The 22,040-nt window shown below is 47.4% G+C and overlaps 1 protein-coding gene and 1 long non-coding RNA gene across 4 annotated transcripts in view; one reads left to right on the top strand and one right to left on the bottom strand.

The window, feature by feature from the left end:
• LOC144107157 (uncharacterized) overlaps positions 1-22,040 on the top strand; it is a 107,416-nt gene that overhangs the window by 8,108 nt on the left and 77,268 nt on the right. The gene's annotated exons all lie outside the window — the stretch shown is intronic.
• Positions 11,323-20,894, bottom strand: LOC144106464 (uncharacterized). Of its 3 annotated transcripts, XM_077639283.1 has the most exons (7): positions 20,742-20,894; positions 19,481-19,593; positions 17,140-17,321; positions 15,606-15,721; positions 14,052-14,196; positions 12,522-12,634; positions 11,323-11,564 (listed from the first exon to the last, which is right to left on the bottom strand). In XM_077639283.1, the coding sequence occupies exons 4-7, from the start codon at positions 15,664-15,666 to the stop codon at positions 11,461-11,463; spliced, it is 423 nt and encodes a 140-aa protein (XP_077495409.1). In that variant the 5' UTR covers positions 15,667-15,721; positions 17,140-17,321; positions 19,481-19,593; positions 20,742-20,894; the 3' UTR covers positions 11,323-11,460. The 3 variants fall into 3 exon arrangements, with proteins under 3 accessions (XP_077495409.1, XP_077495407.1, XP_077495408.1); XM_077639281.1 differs by lacking the exons at positions 17,140-17,321; positions 19,481-19,593; positions 20,742-20,894 and having other exon boundaries at positions 15,606-17,120; XM_077639282.1 differs by lacking the exons at positions 17,140-17,321; positions 19,481-19,593; positions 20,742-20,894 and having other exon boundaries at positions 14,052-14,181; positions 15,606-17,120.

The following is a 22,040-nucleotide window of genomic DNA, read 5'->3' as shown; positions in this document are numbered from 1 at the left end:
CCTCTTGCCGAGGAAGCAATCTCAGGGGACATGTTTCGGTCTGTGCGCGGTCCTGACTAGCGAACTTTACACTCTGGCATGAATGGTTACCTTTTGTGTTTTCCTTGAAGTTTTAGGGACCGTTATAAAATATTCAGATTAATTTGACTTTCCCACAAGGTGGTTTGGTGTTCGTGATATGGCCAATAAAGTACCTGTCTAGCTTTCCAAGCTTACAGAGGCGTAGTTTGCAGCTTCGGGCTCTGAAATTCGAGAACCGTTATTACTACTTTTCTGATGAGAAGCATCAGCCATTTATGGTTTAATTCGAATGTTTTTCAAGGTCCAACGGACTTCTAATTGGTCAAAGTTCTATTGTGTTTGGTATGCTCGTGGACTGTGCAGTTTAACTTCTGCATTCGACACTATATTTTGTTTGCAGGAACTTTCTTAAAAATCTGTCACTCCCTAGCGTTTGCTTTCCTTCCCATTCTTATTTATTTACTTTTTTTCCTCAGATTCGCTGGGAGGTAGTAGCCACACGGTAACGATCGCTCGTATTAGTCCGGCAATCGGCAACCGTGAGGAGACCCTGGACACACTGTGCTACGCCGACCGGGCTAAGGTGGCCAAGAACAAGCCGGAGGCGAACATCGATCAACCCAGGCAGAAATCGCGAAACTCCGCCAGCAGGTGAGCTCCTCTTTGCAATGCAAGTATAAGTCACAGTACAGCAATCAGGATCCGTGGTACTTTGATGGTATTGCATCGATGGCCACTCAGTACCTTTGCAATTACCATATTTGCAGGAACGTAACGAGAGTTTTTTTCCTTAGTCCGTCGGTTTGGGAACACATCTTGTGTTATATTCAAAACCAAGATACGAACATAGTGTTTTTTTTTCGGCTACTTCTATGACAGCTACAGCGAGCTTCGCCACTTGATTCGCGAACTGCTAGAAGACAGCTTAACTTGGGGTGTCTATTGGTGTGCATGGGCAAAGGCGAACGTGGCTCGGCCCGATGAAAAAGAGAAGGCACTGGAAGAGACGAGTGCCGTAGAGAGAAGAAAAAATGGGCACTGGGAGCAGACAGCATGAAGCGTGAAGCAGCGGTGGCTATGCAGCGATGGCGGCTGCTACTGCATGAGTGTCTGCATGCATCAACGTGTCGAAGGCCTTGCTGCATTCCTTGTGTCGCACGCATTACTGCGTGATATGTTGTTTGGCCAATAATATTAAGACACTTGTTGCTTTCCTATTTTTGTGTGCCGTTTCCATTTTTGCAGAGCCCTCGGCTGTTGCTGTTTTGAACAGGCTGAGGTCGAGTTATATAGTTAGGCCTGGATTTAACGAAGTTGGTCGAATCAGCAGTTTACTTTGTGACACTGAAATTTCGCTGAATATAAATTCGTATTTAGAGTGCCAACAATCCTTCAGAGCATGTTGTAAATTCCTCACGGAGAAAAAAGTCATTTGTGGTGAAAATGGTCCTTTCTTTCTGCTCTTCCTTCGCCTTCAACAACAGGTTTACCCGTCGCTCGTATGCCCGATAGGATTGCATGTGGTCATGTTGTGAGCTCGCGAGCCACCTCAGCAGGTCTTCCACGCTGAGCATTTGACAGATGACGGAGACCACTAGACTGTCTTGGGTTTCACTTTGCTGTCGTCATCCTCATGTGATTGCTCGAGAACTGCCGAATCGACACATTCCGCCGCCACCATGCCAGCTGCCCCAATCCCTCCTTTTTTTTGGCGTACTTTATTTTGGGACTTGTGCTGTAATTTATTGTAGCAGACTTACACTATAAAGCCAGTCACTATTAATTTAATTTGATTGGATTTTTTAGCGGTCACGCATGTGTATACTCTTTTATGCATGCGCGTTAAGAAAGAAAGGGCAGAGTTGAAAATTTGGGAGGTTTCTCGTAGAAAGCCTAATATTCAAGATTGAGAGTGCCTGCCTTAAATAATTCAAAATATTCACATTGCAATTACTCAGTGTACTGTGCGATGTCAGTGCTCGTTAAAGGTCCCCAGGTGGTCCAAATGATTCCGGAGCCCTCCACTATGGCACCTCTTTCTCCCTTCTTTCATTCCCTCCTCTATCCCTTTCCTTGTGGTGCACTTCGCGTGTCCACTGAGATATGTGAGACACTTGCTGCACCATTTCCTATCCTGAAAACCAATTTTAATTTTTAATTACTTCGCCTTTCCTTCCGCCCCGCGGCGACCAAGGCCTGTCAGCAGATGAAGAGGATCACCGCCGCCGTGCACAAGCTCACCGCTCGAGGCCAAGGCATCTCCCAGCAAGCCGCGCTGCGTCTATACAATGCCGCAGCTTTGGGGGCGGTGCTGTATGCGCTGCCGCTCGTCACGGTGCGCAAGCCGTGCTAGAAAAAACTCGAGCTTCAGCACCGCAAGTCCCTGCGCGTGTGCCTAGGCCTGCCCAAAAACTCGCAGTGCGCCGCAACGTTGGCCGAGGCAGGGGCGTGGCCTCTTGAGCTCCAAGCAGCGCGCAGGGCATTGAATCACATCGACCAGCTTCACCGCGCACCGGACGGCGGCTCGCTGCTGCAGCGTATGCGCTCGCACCCGCGCTCACGAATTGGCGCGGCGCTGCTCGAGTATAAGCAATTGACACAAGGCCAACCCCCCTACGCCTCCTGTGCGCCATGGCCTGCTGCCTCGGAGGTACAGCGAGAGATAGTCGGCATTGCGGGAAAGCGGAGCACACTACTCTGTGCTGTGCCGCACCTGGCCAGAGCCGTCATACACTAGGAGCTCCAGGACCATCTCCTCGTGTACACCGACGGCTCAGTGGCCCGCGACAGCTGCTCCCTTGCTGCGGCGGCCACCATCCCCGCCCTGCAACTGCACAGCCAGCAACACGCAGCCTTCCTGGGCTCCTCCACCACGGCGGAGTTGATGGGGATCCGGCTAGGGCTGGACCTGCTGCTCACCCTCGGCCCTCCGCCGCCCAGGAGTGCTCTGCTGTGCGACTCCCGCGCCGCCCTCAGCCGCCTGCAATCTAACGGCCGCGGTACCCCACTAGTGCGGGAAATTCGCTCGCGCATCGAGCGCCTGGCGCAGAGAGGTTGTGCCGTGCGTGCACAGTGGGTGCCCGGTCACTGCGGCATCGCCGGCAACAAAGAAGCTGACGACCTCGCGACCGCTGCACACCAACTACCTGCCAGCGATCTGCCCCTTGCGCTGGAGGACGTGCGTGCGGCCATCCACGACCACCTCCGAAAGCAGCACCCCGACCCACGCATCGCGGGAGGTGAGCGCATCGACAGTGTCACCGGCTGTCGCGCACTTACAAGGTCACAACGTGCAATGATCCTCCGCGCGCGCATTGGCTGCGTGTGGCCTGGGGAACGACGGGTGCGTCACGGAATCGCGACGAGTGATGTGTGTGACGGATGCGCTGCAGTGGAAACAATAGAACACCTGCTCCTTCGGTGTGCCGCGTTCGCCGATGCTCGTCGCCATATGCTCGCGGCCTATTGGGCGCAATGCATACTACCAGACTCCGTCAAGACGCTATTGTGGCCGCAGGGCAGTGCGCGCACTCGTGAGTGAACTTTGGTGAGCCGCTGTGCATTCATCGAACACACGGGCTTCACGTCCCGTCTGTTCTCCGTCAGGTAGTTACACGCAGTGACCGAACGCTCCGCGGGTTCTACCTTGAAGGATTAATAACTGGACGCCCCACTCCAGTTGTAACCATCACAGTGCTGTGCGCGTGTGTGATTTAATTCCTCTAAATGAACTAATCACGCGCACAACCTGGACACATTTCTTATTGTGTAAATAGTTTGTACATATTACTTCTCCCCCTATCCTCTCTTCCTGTCCCCTCACCTCTCTCATTTCATTTCTCCATTCTGCCTGCTATTCTTAATTTCCGCTGCCCCAGCTCAGGTGCTTCAGTATCGATGGCAGATGCCGGGGCTAGCAAGAAATCTTTTCCTTCCTTTTTACTATTATTTTTAATAAAACCACTACCACCACCACCATTTTCAATTACTACTACTCACTTTATATTCACTTCAAAGAATATTCGCACAAGCCTAATTGTAACAATCTCGCAAAGGGCTCAGCCACCTAGCAGTGTACCTAGGGGTTGGACATTTCGTTTTAAGCCGAAATAAAACGATTGGTGTGGCCTGATTTCAGTTTTTCAAATTCAGTTTCAACATAATTCTGAATTCTTGGCATCCAAGGCACAGATAGCTGCTGTTGAATGCAAGTGCACTCAGTCAAAGCTGAAATTAAGTAAGCAGGAAGCCAGGGGCAAGAAACGACGATGGTGTTGTTGAATAAGCAGCGCAGCTGTGTGACTTGAGGTACTGCTCTGCTAGTTTACACGCCTGTGGCGACCGGGAAGCAGCAACCTCTCACCGCATGCAGGCTAAGCACTATTTGTTCACTATCATCACCTGCTTAGAGCATGCAGGACAATGACACGGAACCGTGCACGGGCGTCATGAAAAGGTAAGCTCTGGCTACCACCAAAAATTAGGTGGCAGTTCAATAACTGCCATCAACAAAGAGACCACGTGATGCCCCGCTCTTGCGCTCAGCCCAGCGCGACAACCCAGTGTTAATAAGTCAACCTAGATCTTAGAAATTAATTTCAGCTTTCGTTTTTGTCTGGGCGCTATCATGTATAACTTGACTTACTCTTTTAATGAAGGCAGCAAACTCTTCTACAAGCACAGCCTGTGGTAATAACGTTTGCACGCTAATTAGTGGTAAATAAATTGTTCGTGATGACAAGAACACAGACTTCAATTGGCTTTTGACCACAGAGTATTGCCGCGTAACAATACCAGAAAAAGTCAGTATTTGATACTTGGAAATAATAATCGCCGAAGAAAACCGAAACCTCGGATCTGAAATAAAAACCGTTTAAAGTTCGCCAAATTTTCAAAATAAAAACCGAGAAGTCCAAGCCCTAAGTATACAATATTTACACGTATAAAATGGGACCAGTAATATAACGCAAGGGCGAAGTTTGACGCTGTGAAAATGATCGGCAGATGTACATTTCTTTTCTAGTTATTGTTCTCCCTCATCAGGATGGTCGCAGCTGCCTGCCATTTATTGTCAAAAACGCACCCCATTGATTTTCTATGGCAGTCTTAACTGCTCGGTGCAAGTGCAGAACAAACTTTCAAGCAGGTCAAACAGAACAAACGTCTAGACATGCCGTGAGTCACCGAAGTAGAGTGATATCAGGCAGGCAAAACAAGCAGCTGCGGCCGTGCGCCGGTCCATGCGATGACGTTACGCGTTAAAATAAAAAAATGACCCCAAATCGTAATGCGAATATTAGCAACAATATGCGTCATTGACAGTTCTCACCAATATTCGCGTTGAAGAGCGGGAACCAGGTGGTCATTTTTTTTATAATTCATATCTAATTACATGCGAATGAAAGCGCCTGTCATGAATAAAAAAGCAAAGGGCCACAGGCCCCAGTGTCGCAGTGTGCGGTTAAAATTGTATTTAACGCTTCGCGGAAGGCCCCTCGACTTAAAGGCAGCCATAACGGTCTAGCATCCACGTGTCTAGTGTCAAGAAAGAGAATGAAGGTTCTTCTCAGCGCCATCGTTGCACTGACTGTACCGCTGTTGTAAATTTCCTGCTAGAATCTCACCGACTGCCATGCTATAGCTTACAACATTTTATTTCTTCTCAATTATTACATTTTGGCTTAATAATTCTGTTCCATGCAGATCCTCTCTTCTTTAATATTATTATTATTATTATCACTACTAATTTTGAAGTCAAAACTTTCATCCCTTTTCTGTTCATGAGGAAGAATCCTACGGTGTGGCTTTCCCGCGTGCTTTTCATTTCAATTACCTGAATACAGGTGAATAGTCACGCGATTCTTGCCGATCCCTCAGTGTATGTGCCATCTTTTGATAGGCTAACAGTAACAACAACAACGACTGTACTGCAAAGCGCCTTTATAGGTGAGTCGAATAGAAAGACACTTCCTACAAAACGGTGGAATCGTGTTAACCCCTGGAAATGTCATATACACCGTAGGATTCCTCTTATGCTGGACGAAACGTGGACTATCCTGTGGCGTTTGCGAGATTCCGTTTGATTGACACAGATAGCCTATGCAGCAGAACGACAAATGTGATTGCCATGAGTGTAGGAAAGAACCTCTGTTCGAGCCCCGGTCTTCACTTACTGCTCAAATATGCGAACAATGATGAATTTCTCTGTTGAATAACGCCGAAGTGGTAAAATAATATTTCACGCGCCAAGAAAACTTAAACCGCTGAAACCGTTTGATGGATAATTTTTTTAGTAAATTCTGATGAAAGGATAGAGAAATGTTGGAAAACTCAATACTTGAGTCCTCCGTGTGGCTCAGTGGTTATGGCACTCGGCTGCTGACCCGAAAGACGCGGATTAGATACCGGCCGCGGCGGTCGAATTTCGATGGAGGCGCAATTCTAGAGGCCCATGTACTGCGCGATGTCAGTGCAGGTTAAAGATTTCCATGGGGTTGAAATTTCCTGAGCCCTTCACTACGGCGTTCCTCACAGCCTGAGTGGCTTTGGGATGTTACACCCCATAAACCAAAACCAAGTTTAGCCAATTTCATAATCCAGCTGCTGCTGTCGATTAGGACATAGATTGAAATTTTGCTCAAAATTCAACAAGGTTCAGCCAGATTTCTGTACAAGGCTGCTGATTTATATAAGGCACTCCCAGCCGAAGTCTCGAGGTCCGCCTCCCTCTCCCCCCCCCCCATTTCATTTTTCTTACGTTGCTCATTCTCCACATCTGTCTTCGTTCTTTTCCGTAGCGATGGCTCGGTGGGTATGGCTTTCTTCTGCAGAACCCACAAGCACGGGTTCAAATCCCAGCCGCGGAGGCCGCGTTTAGATGGAGGCGAAGAGCAAACGGCACCTGTGTGCTGGCGATGTTAGTGCGTTATTCCGCACACCTCCACTACGGCACCCGTTTCTCTCTCCCTTCTTTCACTCACTCCTACCTCCCTTCCATCTCGGCACGGTTCAGGTGTCTAACGAGAAGTTGGCAGTTACTGCGTCATAAACATCCATATATAGAGTTCCAGAAGAATAATCTATCCGTCTTTCTAGGTTCTACATTTCCCTTTAGTGTCCTTTTAACACGGAGTGATGCAAGAAAAAAGTACCCCGAAGCTTTAACTCGCCGGCCATTTTTAGGATCGCAGACAAGAGCGACGAAAACGCGGTCTAAGCAACTGCCTGCAGGCGTGCCAGACGAGACGCGCGCGTGTCTGAAACAAGATCTTGATATCACTTCATCGCAAGCCATCACCCCTGCGACGTCCGAGGATGAAGAAAAAGCGTATCGTCATGGGAAAAGCGGCGAGCACTGTCCGCGCATGAAAGATGCGGCAGCGAAATGCGTCGTCACGGCTTCGGGTCCACACGTGTGGAACCGCTCGAAGACCATCGGAACGAAGCACTGTTGAGCTATCTGCAAGATCTAATTGAAAGCCCTTGGGGGCTGCGTAGAAAAAGCTTGGTCACTTATCGCCGCTGTTACCCGAGCGACAGACATTACCTTAGAGAAGCTTCTACCAGCGTCGCTAGAGGGCGGGAGGAAGCAACGTGTTATAGCTAGCGTTAATATATATATATATATATATATATATATATATATATATATATATATATATATATATATATTGTACCCACTGACCGGGATACTTTATTGCGCAAATAGTCTGAATGGTCATTCCACAGTAAGTGCTGCTCGAAAATTTCTCCTAAAGTTTTATTGAATTTTTACGAAGTAGAGTTGAATTTTGAAATTTTAGTTGAAAACCTTCAGTAATGGTCATGTTTTTGGCTCTAAATACGACATATTTAGTCTTTTTAACCTTTAGTTTCAATAGGTTAGATTCCAGCCATGAAGAAAGTTCTTATAGCTATACATTTGCTTCTTTTTCTAATATAGCCATATTATTTCCTGAAAAGAACACATTAGTATCATCTGCGTAAATAAAAATATTATTAGTTTGCGGTATGTTCACTATGTCGTTAATATATAGAAGGAACACTATCGGCCCTAAAATAGAACCCTGTGGTTCACTAACTACCATTTCACCTGATGTTGATGATACTGCATTTATTTGTGTTAATTGAAAACGATTTTTCAAATAACTGGTTAGAAGCTCAAGAGCAAGACCTCTTACCCCGTACCGTTCCAGCTTTTGAAGAAGGATATCGTGTTTTACCGAGTCGAAGGCTTTCTTGAAATCGAGAAAAATTCCTATTGTTACTCGTCTTCTTTCTATAATATCAATTAGCTGTTCCTTTGTATTAAGCAAAACAGATTCTGTTGTTTCATTCTTTTGGAAACCATATTGCTCTTTCGAAGTAATTTCGTGTCGTGCCAGATAATTATACAGGCGATTATTTATTACATGTTCAGCAACCTTCGCAAAAGTAGAGTGAACAGAAATCGGTCTGTAGTTGTTGAGGTTGTTGGCGTCATCGCCCTTGTGAATTACAGCTACACGAGCCACTTTGTTCACGTTAAAGTTGTTCACGAGCAAGTTTGTTCACGTTTGACAGCAAATTTTCATCCTCACCTTGCTTAAGGCCATGAAGTTCTAGTTTTTGACCTCTACCATACTGCTCAAGCTCATTGACCTGCAATTTTAGGTTGATAATTTCATTTGCAAGATCAGTTGCTTCAAGGTCGCCAATAATTTTTTTGAGGGTCTGAATATCAGAATCCTGTTTTTTTTTTGGTGTGCCGGAATTTCATCATACTTATCAGACATCATTTGAACAGATGTTTCAGGACTCTCTATTGTTGTTCGCAAACCCGCCAAACCATCAACTTGCACTTTCATCTCGACCAAAACAGCCAACTTGACCTTGATGTCGGCCAGTACGCCAGTGTGTTCACAGCCTTCCTAGCCTCGAATCCACACGTGTACTGCGCAGATTATTTCAGCAGGCATAAGACCAAATTTAATATAAGCTGAACTGTCGCAACGTCCAGAACTAGATTTAGATGGTGACGAGGAAGCACGGCGCTTCTGCATAGGGCAAGACGTTTCGACGTCTGTTGTGTAGATGTCAGTGCGACAAGCACTGCTAGGAACAGAGATCTTAGCTGGGACTTGGGGTGCATTAGGAGGTGATGTTGAGCCTCCAGCACTAGCTGCACAAGCTGAAACAGATGCAGACGTGACTGGCAGAGCGGAGGATGTTGACGGTGACACATATTGAACAGCAACAAACTGAGCCAACGCCCCCAAAAAAGTGTTTAGCAATCGCTCCACCACCTTAGTAAGGGCTTTTTCTACTGTGGTCACAATCGAGGAAGTCAAGTTGGACTCAATGTTCCCAACAGAAGCGCGCACACGACTAGCATATGAGTCTTTTTTTCTGTAAAGAACAGAGTAAGCATCGGCTCTTGAGTACCACTTCTCTTTGATAATTTACAACAAGCTACGCTATTCACTATGTTTTGCGCAGTTGGCATCTTCAGCTGAGTGGGTGTTGCTGCAGAGGCAACAATGAGACTGCTCTGAGGTGCAGTTTTCAGCAGAATGACCTTCTCCACTTAAACGGCATTGGGTCTCTGACTTGCATGCTTTGCCGCTATGCCCGAACCGCCAGCAGTTGGTGCATTGAAGAGGGCGGCGTTCCAGAGTGTCCACACGGTATACAATCGAGAAAAGCAGGGCAGGGCAGGAAGAGCCAGCAAAAGTAATTACAGACTCAGTAGCAATAAACAAGCCATTTACCTCTCTACTACAGCGGTAGACTGAAAAAACCCCAACTTCTGAATCCTGAAATTCTTCTAGAGTTTCTTGCGCGTGAGCTGAAAATTTTGCACTGAAGCAAGTCTGCAACACAAGCGATGTCAGAGGGCTTGCACACAATGCCTCTACGGCCAACTGTACGCACTTTAGAGATCTGCAGATAGTGGTCTGTCAATGATATTAGCTCCTGTCGAATTAGTTTGGGGGTTTTCATTTTGATCGCACCCTCGCCGACTGGGACAAGAGCCACGGCAATTGCAGCAATGCCATTTTTTTGAAGGTCTCAAGCGGTAGGCTTTGGGCTGGCAAGCTGGCAAACCAAGCTGCGAACCCTCCACCTGGGGAGGTCAACGACATCTTTCAGAAAACGCACCCTCAGGTTCACATGAACTGCAGCTTAACCTAGGCTTTGTCCAAAAATACTCAACGTAGTACGGGCTCACCAATTATAAACATGCCGGAAATACCAGAAGAAGCAGTGTTGTTGTCCGCATTAGTTAACCTTCCTCAATAACTTTGGAGATTAGCATGTGTAACCCATGAATGCAGGAGAGCATTCGTATGTCGCAGCCAGGACAAATCTCACTCCCACTCCCTGCATTCAGCGGAATCGCGAACCCTCGCATCTTAGGATTCTTTCCAATGTCAAGTGGTTATGTACCTGATTTTCGCCTTTGGAAGGTGTTGGTTGTGTACCTGAATTTTGCCTTTGGAAGGTGTTCGCGCTTCTCTTGTGTCGACGGACGGGACTTGCAACCTTCAGTGTGGGCTGCATTCTTGCTGAGTTCCTTCCACACGATGTCGGTTATGGCGGTTACCAACCGAACCTATAGGCATCGCGTTATAAGAAGTTCGCTTTGGCGGAACCAAAAACGCAGAACAGCGAAAGATATGCAGGCTGTGTGGGGAGCTGCACGCCACACACCGGGGAAAACATTGTGCTGTGGATTATTTTGCAGTGCTGCCTGGAGTCGAATGCATTCCCTAGAATGTCAGAAATGACAATGGTGGTACAAGCCATGCTCCGGTTCTAGGGGCTAAGAAAACAGAGCTCCTGGCGCAGCCGTGTTATCTATAGACGGCACAGGAAAATACCTAACACGGCATTAAACCTGCGCAGACGGATCCTGTAGCCTGTTCTGAACATGCAAACCAAGGTAGTTCCCTCATAAATATATACATAGCGCCATGGCCACAATACCAAATGAAAAAGCTACCTCACCTACTTCTAAACAAAAATCGAGCGGGTGTTATAACTTAATACTTATGGACCAAAACACTTTTGACGTCCGCAACTCCGACATTTGAATGTGCCCTTATTCCCAGAATGAGCTGGACGCTTAAGAAACTGCTTTCAAAGTCATCGCCGCCGTTCAGAAACTGCTTTACGGCTTATTTACCTAAGCATCTTGCTTGCGAACGTGTCGCACCACTAACAGGCTCATCGGTTCACGAAGCCAACGCAAAGCCGAACTCTCAAGCATCTCAACTAAGGTCATATTTATTTTGCTTCAGGAACGTGAGTTGTGGACGGGTGGCGATGCGGACAACAGCCCGAAGATGCACCGAAGACTAACACTTCGAGAGCAATCGTCCACACAAGTAACTTCGCAAAGGGTGCTTGAATTGATCGGACCACAGACGATTAGCCAGGTTGACAAAGGCAGGGCTGTCAAAGGTGCATCGTCGGCGAGACGCCAGGATTCCGCAGCGAGGCTAGGTGGCGTGGCCTCTCCTGTACCCCACTTTGTGGAGACGGAAGTCTGTTCTCGAAGACTGCGGCACAACATGCGAACGAAAAGACGCACAACAGAGCATTAAGATTGCGTTGATAGAACTTTTTTAATGAGAAAACACACTAGGGGGCGTTTCTTGTTAATCTGCACCCTGAACAACCGCCACAATATAGTCACCATAAGCCAACCGCTTACGCGGTAAAAAAAAAGGATTACTCGCTGCATTTCAACTAAATTTAATAGTAAGAGTAAAATAAAGGCTGATGGGACCATATGAAAACACGTTTTCATGCGTTTTCACGCCATTGGTCGTGTGACGCGCGCATTACGGACTCATGAAACAAGAAGTACAGTCTTTGCCAAATGTAACCAGGCTGCATGGTTTGCTTCTCCCTTATAAAATTGAGCCGCCAGCTCTTTCCTAAAAACCAAATTGTATTGGTAGGTGAGAAAAAGGTTTCTCCTTACATCACAAAGATTTACAATTGCATGGGTGCGATGACTGTTCCGCTATAAAAATGTGAAGCAAACCGGGCAGACCGGTTACTTTTGGCGAAGGGTTTACCATGGTTTATGATAGCTGCTTCCTAGCTGAGGTATATTCTAAAGACAGCGTAAAAGGGCCGTTGTTTCCTTGCGCCTTTTTTTTCTTTTTCGCGCCGTCTTCAGAATCAGCCGTATACCATGAAACGAATGAGCTGCAGAAATGTCCACATTCAAGGGAGATCTTGTGGCCAAGGACTGCTCTATTTGTTCAACTGGCTTCCAGCATAACTGTGAACCGAGCAAATTCGAGGCTTTCTTAGAGAATGTCATGCCCAAGAGCCAGTTTTGTTTTTGTTTCCGGGGTGCTAAGTATCGCCGCCGCCTCAGTTGCGTCGCTAGCCGCGTGACAGTGACGCAATCCCTGCCAAACAACGCACTCTTCGACAAACTGAAGGGCCCTGGCGCTACCGTGAAGGCGAAGCTTAGGGACGAGCAAAGAAGCGGTCATTACCCAATGCAGGGATGGCAACGTCACGGTCGCTGCCACTACCTGCTTCCATGTTGCGGTCCCGTTGAAGTGCCTCTTTTTTAAGTTCCGGAGGATGGCACCAGGCGACTCCGAACCTGCAACGATAATGCGTGTACAGAGAGGTTCATAGAAGGATGGCACGGCATGCTTTAACCACGCACGTTCAAATATGAGTTACCGTACAAGCATTTCCTAACGTAGTCCGAGTTATTGACAGAGAGTACGAATCAAGCGGCGGGCAATAAATGAGTCTCATGCTACCGAAAAGATAACAACCTGAATATAGCCATGGTTAGCAATACAGTCATTTTTACCATGAACGAACACTGAACGCAACCCTCCCATGCAAATATTATTTTAGACAGTTTGTGGTCTTTCCATATTATTTTGTCAATATAGTCTATAGACTTTCTATCGACAAATCCTTTAGACTTGTCTACAAACAATATCAATGCTACAGACGGCCTACAGAGAATCTAGATTTATGCCGTAATTTGTTACTGGACTCTTGTGTGTAGACAATCTACTGGCTACCAATGGACAAAAGAAAAAAGCTGTAAAAAGGCAATAGAGCCCACAAGAAGTCTATTGAAAGTCTATATACAATTTCTGTAAGAGCCGTGGCCTTAAATTTAATGAAATTTCGGGCAGACGGAAGACGGTTAATATTCCTCATAGAAAAATCAGGCAGAAACGGAGCCAGCGGCAGAAAAGACAATAATTTAAAAATAATAATTTTGTGCCCTAACAGCGCACCTACTCCTGTAGGAACCAGATTGCGCGCCCATTCTTCTGCCTTGTGGCCCTAATTAACTCTGTGGCCCTCGATGTTCCGGGTGTGGTCCTGTCGATGGTTAACAGGTGCACGCTCTAACTTAGTTTTCGATTACACGGCGTGACATCAGCGTAGTTTACGTGGGAATTGCACAGTTCTGACCGAGCGGGGGGTGCGGGGGTTCGCTATTTCTCAAGTGACGTTTCAAGGAATATGAGACTTTAGGAGGCCGGGCAGTTGTTATTCCGTATTTCTGATGCCATGAATAAAGGCGTTATTATAATCATCATCATTGCAAAGTACAAAGTTTTCATTGTAGTACAGCCGACTTTACTGACCAGTGGGAAACCGAAGATTGACTGGAATTATGCGCGGCCTATTTTCAATACACTAGAAGTTTACGAGGTTAATTAGCGTCAGTTCGAATAAACCGGAAGTTACAATTAAGCTGGTTAGTATTTTGGAGCCTGGAATATCGAGCTTCAATTCGAACTTCTGGTTTCTTAGAGTTGACGCTTTTGTCTAGTCAATTTAGATTGCGAATTGTGGAGGATCGACGTTATAGCTGTTTGTTTCGAGTTTGTTGCGTTCCAAGAGTATGACGCTGTGTGTTCGTCTGTCGTGGGGTCTACTGTGTACTTCCAAAGGATCATAGCTGTGGCGGTGGTGGGGGCTAGTGCCTCAGCGGAAAGTGCCGCCATGCTTCCAACAGTGAACCGAGACCCATTAGGACTTACCGGTGCGCCCCACGGGAAAGTGTCGAAGCACCGTTGTTCGCACCACCTGCTTCCATATTGTGGCCACACAGTCCGAAACTGGTGTTGCGTCCCTCTAGGTGTGCCTCTTCTTTCCGGGGGAAGAAGTGGACTGAAATCAGACCAGCTGTAATTAATCAAAATTTTGATCTTGGATCGATAAATACACAGAACGGATCTGAAAACAAATAACGGAGAACAAATTCTAAAACACAAAACACCTGAGCATTTGAACAATAGTAGGAATCTCATTACAATAACTCTACGGCTCCCATCAGTAGCTGCATTTAAGGGTGCTCTGACCGAAACAATGCTTCTTTGTGTTTAATGAGTGTACTGTTTTTTTGACCGAGTGAATGTTGAGTTTATAATATCCCCTTTTCTAACGCACATCTTGGTGGTCTCATTTTTTTTTCGTTTTGTGCATTATGTGATGTGAAGTTATGTCTTTTTGTCGGGAGGTAATACACAGATACCGTCAGTGGTATGAATTGTTTTGTTTTGCTTGCTGCTTTATGTGCTTGCTTCGTTCTTATTTTTTTTTTACTGTGCGAGTAGAAATTGAATTACTTTCTTTAAGTTTTCTGTAGCGCTGTTTCTTCGCTGACAGTTTGTGTGGTGTCCCGGACTCAGTCGGGCGCGAGGAAGTATTAGTTTTTTGTTTTAGGAAAATAACAACAAATTAATAGACAAGACTTCTCCCCAAGAAAGGACGTCCGACTGGAGTGAGAGGATGCCTAGTAAAGGGTAAATAAAAAAGAATGATAATAAGTGTAACGTCCGCTCCACCCATGCCGCAGGCAAGCTGATAATGTTTCCCAAGAATGATCCATCGGCGATTGCCGGTCATCACGAAGGTCATGGTGAGCACAACAGTGAGAAAAGTCAAGGACCGAGATGATAACAAAACAAGTCTATTCTATTCTATTTTTCTATTGCGTCTCTGGCTCAATCAGCGCCGAGACCACGTTAGAGATTTCCTGTTCCCGTTGCTCTAGCTTCGCAATCTGCCATCATCCTGCAATCATAATCCTGCCATCATAATGAGGGCCATGAGAAGATAGATGATGATGATGATCAGAGTCATCATTTGGCGAATTCGGGCGCGAAGGAACATATCTGTGCTGCGCGCGTCATCTCGACTGGCCTAGGAAGCTGCGTTATCCACAGTGCGGCAAACTGGTCGTGAGAGGAACTATAGACGAACGAGGCCTCCCCTGACCCTCTCTTCCATGTCCCATGCTTATGAGGAGAGCAGCGGGGACACGAAAGGGTCGAGACTCGCGAGTTGTGTCAATCCAGGCGGAAAAGAATCGTCCTCATTGCGTTGCACGGAGATTACAGAAGACGAGCAGAAACTCATTAAAACGCCGCACCGCAAAAATTCGTCAGCGGAATTCAGCAAGACTCCGCGGAAGAGCCACCGATTCATTGTTACGGTTCGGTATTGCGCGGTAGGAGGCGTATGAATGGAGTATATACCAACTACCCGAAACCTTCGCTTCATTTTACCGATAAAGGCACGCTCAGGCTTACCAGAGCAGCTGAATATGGTGACTGCTCCAAGCATGGTCGTGTGGTGGGCGCGCGCACGCATTGGAGCGACCTGCTTCCATGCTATGGCCGGCCGGCCGCAGCCACATTTGATGTTCCTGGAGAACAAGGACAAGGATAAGCCACAAACCCACGTACTCGTACAGCAATAGCACATATCTCGCCCAAAGTGAGCAGTGAGTACATGCTTTGGCGGATTTGTAACCTGAAGAACTTTGCAGCGGAACCATTGGGCGGCCATAGTGCACCCGTTCTGTTTTTATTGGTCATCAGAAGGGATGGGATGATGGTAAGAATCGCGGCACTGCTATTAACTGTTTTTTGCAGCGTAAGCTCTGCTTGGAGATCGAGTCGATCGTTTGAAAATGAGTCCGTGATACCCTCAGCTCGAATTTTATCTGCATGTGGCCACGCGACGTACCATGCCCTATACACGGGCTTTTGACGCCATTACATAACGTGGCCTCTTTAATAGCTATCGCCGGAACTCATGTCTTCGCGTCAATGTTGCTACGCCTGGCCAAACACAGGAAAGATTGATTACTTGTCACCCAGTCTCCAGCCCAGAATCACTGCCTCTTGCAGTTTCAGACATCAGGCTGCATATTCAGGCCAAAATCCGCCGTTGGTGAGGGCGGGACTGCATCGTGCTATGTCCTCGAAGACTATGCATTCAGACACCAAGACAGACTTGCCTCCTCACGAGGCAAGGGCCAGGATAAGAATTAAGGAGGGCGCTTGGGATTACTTACGTGCTCTGAATGAGAAGCATTCTATTTTATTTTCATTTCTCTCCTTTTATTTTTTCCTTCTTTCCAACGACACACCTACTAATTATCAAACAGACCTTAAGGCAACACGCATAATATGTTCACCTTTCTTCGCCTAGAGGCTAATGGGATCTATGGCCCATCAGTTGCGTTCTCGCCTACCGCCAGAATTTCAATTTGCTGCCACTAAAATTTTAACAATCCGCAAGGCATTGCTGAGTACTTAATGGGTCTGCCGGGACATCGTCTTCCCGCATGTTGTTTTGCGGCAAATGAATAGGGGTGGCGTGTCGATGTGGCTATGTCTGCAAGAAGGATAGCGAAAGGGGAAAGTGTGAACACAACCACGAAGGCGAGTGAAGCGCAGCGAGAGGGACAGTACAGCGCACCGTTGAGTGGTCCGACCTGCCCCACGTAGACTAGGCGTTTGTGTAGCAAAATTGCACCTGCCGATTGCATAGGGGTGCGTCAGAGTCGGTGCTCCCGTCTTATCTTACTTACGTGGCCCCCACTATAAGTTGCTGTCTACCTACTCACTTCCACGACACGAACATAGATATCGCGCTTTCTCTCCTGTTTACGTACTCCGATAGGAAATGTTTACCGCGAATGAAATTCTCTCTGCCTTGGCGTGAGAATTGGCGGGCGCTTGACTCATGGAAGCACTGGCCACACGTAATGCGCTATTCACCAAAGCTTGGCCTAAAAAAGGACCGCGTGAAAGGTCGAAGAACACCCATGCTTACCGAAGAGTTCCGGCATAAAGCCCCTTGCTCAAATTGTTAATGGGCTTTAGTCGGGCGTCGTCGGGAGCGCCATCTGCTTCGAAGTTGCACCCTCAGGGTTTCTGAAGAGACGACGGAGCCTGCTCGTGCGACCCCTCGATGTGCGGGGCACAGCGGAAACGGCAATTTCTTCTCGACGAAACCTGCAATGTAAAGATAGATATGAGAGTCAGAATGTTTTCTGATCCTTTATTATGCCTTGATTATCTGCTTAGCGGATTATGGCGTCAACAACTATACCATTTTAAGACAGACACAAATAAAACGCCGCCTATATTGTTTCTAAATACTGCACTTTCGGCTGCCTGGCCAGGCATAGAAGTGTTGTTCTCGCCAGAAATTTAGAAGCTTCCTATCCACACATGAAGCCTATAATGTCGTCGTGAAAAAAAAGGGAGGACGCTTAAGCTTAGTCTTTAAGAATGAGACGCGACAGCGTATTGCAGCGTTGCCAAGGAGTGCACGGTACACCATCGCCCGTTCGGCGCGACGCATGGCCCGTCGGACGATTTAAGGAAAGGATGCCTGTCTCACATATCTCGGTGGACACCCGACTCGGACCGTAAGGGAAGGAAAATTCAATGAAAAATTAATGTGGATTAGCTCAGCTAATCCAGGGCATACAGAGCGAAAGATATCGGCGTTCATTGCGTTCATTGGCATTGGCGTTGACAATGTTCTAGACGGCGATAGCTTTGAGCAAAGGAAGGGCGCATAACTGGCTCCCTGGATATGTAGACGCCTCATTCGTGCTTTGATTCGTGATGAGAGAAAGATGTGGAATGAATGAATTAGCGTTGAGTGAGAAAAGGCGGCGGAGTCGGCGGCCGTCGGTGGCGGCCACCTGCGCCGTGCGTGACGTCACTCGTGCTCCTACATAAGCCGGCTCGCGTGAAGAGCGGTGTTGACTAACGTAGTGAAGCTTTTCGCTTCAAAATGGTTTTAAGGATAGGAGATGACGCCTGTCTCACAATTCTCTCTGGACAACCGTACCGCGCCGCGCCGTAAGGGAAAGAAAACCTATCCCCTTACGGCGCGGTTCAGGTGTCCACCGAGATTCGCCATTTTTCGCTCACGGCCAACGCCGCCGACACCGGCATTTCTGCGACATGAGTTCCATTACGCTGTCGCGTTAAAATGTCGCCTCCCGACGGAAAAAGAACAACCCTAAACGGCAGCGCCCGCACGGGGACACACCCACCGCAGCCCTCACGAGAGGGTCGCTTATAAAGGCATTACCATGGCTGGGGGCGTTCTTCGATTGTTCAGAACAACAAAGGGCCTTGACACAGTTCGTTCTCCTTTTGGGGAGGGGGAGAAGTAGCAATAACGTTGATTGCTAGTGACACCGAAGGATCCCAGGTACGTATCTCTCAAAACGTGCACTTTACAGCAGCGTCGGGGAAGTTATATGAGCACCCGCCTATATAGACAGAGATAGTACGTGTTCTATGCAAGCTGGAGCTAGCCCTGTATTCTTGTTTGTTTTATAGATGAAGATAACGTGTCCCTGTGCCATGGCGCAGAGAAACACGTCATGATCACGTGAAGCAATCAATGGTGTTTCATTACAGCCGGTAAGTCATTACAGCCGGTGCTTGGTTACAGCCGGTTTTATAGCAGGCGAGAGGCGGAGCGGTAGCAGAGGGAGCATGAACTCCGCATGAACGACCCCTGGAACTCTTGGTAGGTGAAGCCATGCACACACACACACACAGATACGCAGAGTCCGACGCCACAGTTTTCGCCGTCATGGTTCTTCTAATGCTGTCGCAGTAGAAAGAAAACTTAAGAGATACGAAGGGCCACTTAATGCGAAAACAAGAGCTGCTGAACAGTTTTATCTTTCCTCCCCAGAGATGGAGCCACCATCCGGAAAATTGAGGCACGGAGGAACATATTTATGAAGCGCGCGCCATTCCCATTGGCTCAGGTTGCTGCGTTATCTATAGTGTGCTGCAAACTGCTGATGAGATTAAGTATGAACAAACGGGGCTTCCTCTCACCCTCTTTTTGCACCGGGCTTCTGTGGAGGAATGCGGGGATCTGTCGCAACTCATGAGCTTGGTCAAACCAGGGAGCATATGAAGCGTCCTCAGTGCGTTGCACGAAAATACAGGACGAGTAGAAACTCTTTAACATGCCATGTTGCAGAAATGGGTGACCGCAAACGAGCAAGACAGTAATAGAAGTACCACGAATTCGTTCTTATGGTTTTAGTTTTATGCTACAGGAGGCAGATGAATGAAGTACCAATTACCCCACACCTTCGCTTCTATTTATCGAGAAACCACAGGCTTACCAGACAGATAGGAGGCGGTGACTGCCTGAATCATGCTGGTGTGGTGGCAGTGCGCAAAGGACCTTTTTTGCTTCCGTGCTACGGCCGGCCGGCGGGAACCGCCTTCCATGTGTCTGAAGAAAATGACAAGTGAGCAGTTAGCAGTTGCAAACGTACCTACGACCTGCATAACAAAAACATATATGTCCCTCGCCGGGAGCGAGCAGTAAACACTTGCGTTGAGGATTTTGCGCCTGAAGCAGAAAGCGGGGCGAGGCGGGAGGGGGGGGGGGGGGGGCGAACATTCTGGTAATGCAAGATCGAAGGGGCAGATGCCTTTCAAATATGGCCCTCCAGCCAATGGTGTCGGCTAATTTTCATGAAGTCGCGGTTAATCCGATTAAGCCGTAATTATCCGCCATTCATCTGCCGCCCCCTGGGATTCCCCGCTAACGGATTCAAGGGCACATGTCAAGAGGAAGAGGTAGAGAATCATTCAAGGGGAGGATCAACCGACGTCATTGGCTAGAGGGGCTCCTTTGAGGGGCATTGGCCGCTTCATTCTTGAGTTGCATCCGGGTATAGCTACCAACCGTTTTTACAGCGTCAGCTCTGCGCGGAGATCAAGACGTTCGCAAGAAAATAAGACTATGATGACTCGCCTTCTTATATGTATGTGGACAAGCGACGCACTAAGTTTTAACGCGACAAGGTGAAGGAGCTCATGTCGCAGAAAAGCCGGGGTCATCGGCGTCGGCCGTGAGCGAAAAATCCCCTTCCTCCCCGTGTGCGGAACACCGACACCTCGACTCCCACGGCCTCAGAGGGCACGGCACGCGCCTGAAGGACAGCATGGCTGAAAAGCTTCTGCTCGTTTTGCAGGTCGTATCGTGGTTTTCGGATGCAGTGATCGCGTTGTATCCGTAGGCCACTGTATTGTATGTACATATTTATTTTTGTATCTGGCTGCTTATTTTTGTATGAAATTGTTATGTGTAACATCCCTCCCTGTAATGACCCTCAACTGAGGGTGGACAGTATTCCTAAATAAATTAATAAAAACTCCCTCCTCCTCACAATGCACGCCGCTTCCCCAACAAAACTGAAAAAGGAAATGGCGCAGTAACTGTCTCACATATATAGGTGGACACCAGAACCAGTTTTGAAAAAAGGAAATGGCGTCGTAACTCTCTCGCATATATCGGTGGACACCCTTGCGAGGGCTAATTATACCGTCTGGCGGCACTTGTGTGACGGTCAGCTAGGCCACTAGCTGACGTACCTGAGTACCTTTCTTTGTCGGTTGCCTTGGCTGTTCGTAGCGTGCGAGTCTAGTGGACATCGCTGGTCGTCCAGCGCGAAAGCCCCGAAGTCTCGAACAGACCGGGCTGAGTTACCCTGGAGCAGCTTTCCCTTATAACGAGGAGCTCCTCCGTCTCGGATGCGCTGAATTGCTTCACGTCGTTGAAGAGGTTGGGCCGGACTCTACCAGCGCCGCTCACCTGCGAGACGACGAAATGAACATCCTACAAGTGGAATGATCTTTCGCCGCGCAAAGAGAAAAGGAGGGGACACAAGAGTTTGGCAAATCCTTATATTCAGCTTGCAACTATCACGAATCCCACGCGGGATTGTTGTATACACTTTCCTCATGTACCAAGCAGTCGGAGATAGCGACCCCTTTATACAGTGAATTTTTTATCATTCCGTAATCAAAGAATTCTGACTCAATAAATCTACTACTGGCGTATCATACATGATGTGGCGGAGTGGTATGCTTAAGCGTTAACGAGACGGTTGTATACAATTGGCGCATTAAGTTTAAGAGGCGGGCATGTACGCGCTGCGTTGTTTCATTTTATTTCTCATAAATGTGCATTCACGCTACGCACTATGAGACCAGTTGTCACGTGATGTCCCATTTATCCTCTGGCAATGGTCCGTCGTGTAAATCTACCTTAAGCGGTGCTGCCATGTGTGAAAAAATCGTATAATTATAATTTGTTGTTCTAGTGATTGACGATTGATTGGTGTGCGAAATGCAATGATGAGTTAATAAAATGTTTGTAATGAACGAAATGAAGAAAGGAAAAGATCTAGAAAAATGGGGTTCAAATGTGTGAAGATGTTAAGAAATAAAAAGCCAATGCTTGATTATGCTACTTACGAAAATTGAGAGTGTGTAATTGATCAACTGATTAATTGAAACAACTTAAAAAGGCTGAAGCGTTGCATAAGGAAGAGATGACGCAGGAAACCGCGTCATCTATCCACTCAACTCATAAGCGCAGCATAGGAGTCCTGAAGAGGGCAAATACGGGCTGGTTGGTACATGTTTTACGAATTGGAAAAACAGCGCAATCAAAGACGAGACACAAGAGAAGCACAAAACACCAGCGCTGTGTTTTTTGCTTCTCTTGTGTCTCGTCTTTGATTGCGCTGTTTTTCCAATTCGTAAAACATAGGAGTCCTCCGCCGCTTTTTCTTACACTGTGAAGGGGATGAATTTTTCTGCATCAAAGAAAGCCTGGCCGAGGACGTGGTAGATGGCACTCGGATTTGGCATTGGCGCTGGAAAAAT

The sequence above is a fragment of the Amblyomma americanum genome, chromosome 10 (assembly GCF_052857255.1).
Source record: "Amblyomma americanum isolate KBUSLIRL-KWMA chromosome 10, ASM5285725v1, whole genome shotgun sequence".
NCBI classification, from domain to species: Eukaryota; Metazoa; Arthropoda; class Arachnida; order Ixodida; family Ixodidae; genus Amblyomma; species Amblyomma americanum.
Note: the sequence above shows the minus strand (reverse complement) of the source record. Positions and strands in the feature narration are given on the sequence as shown.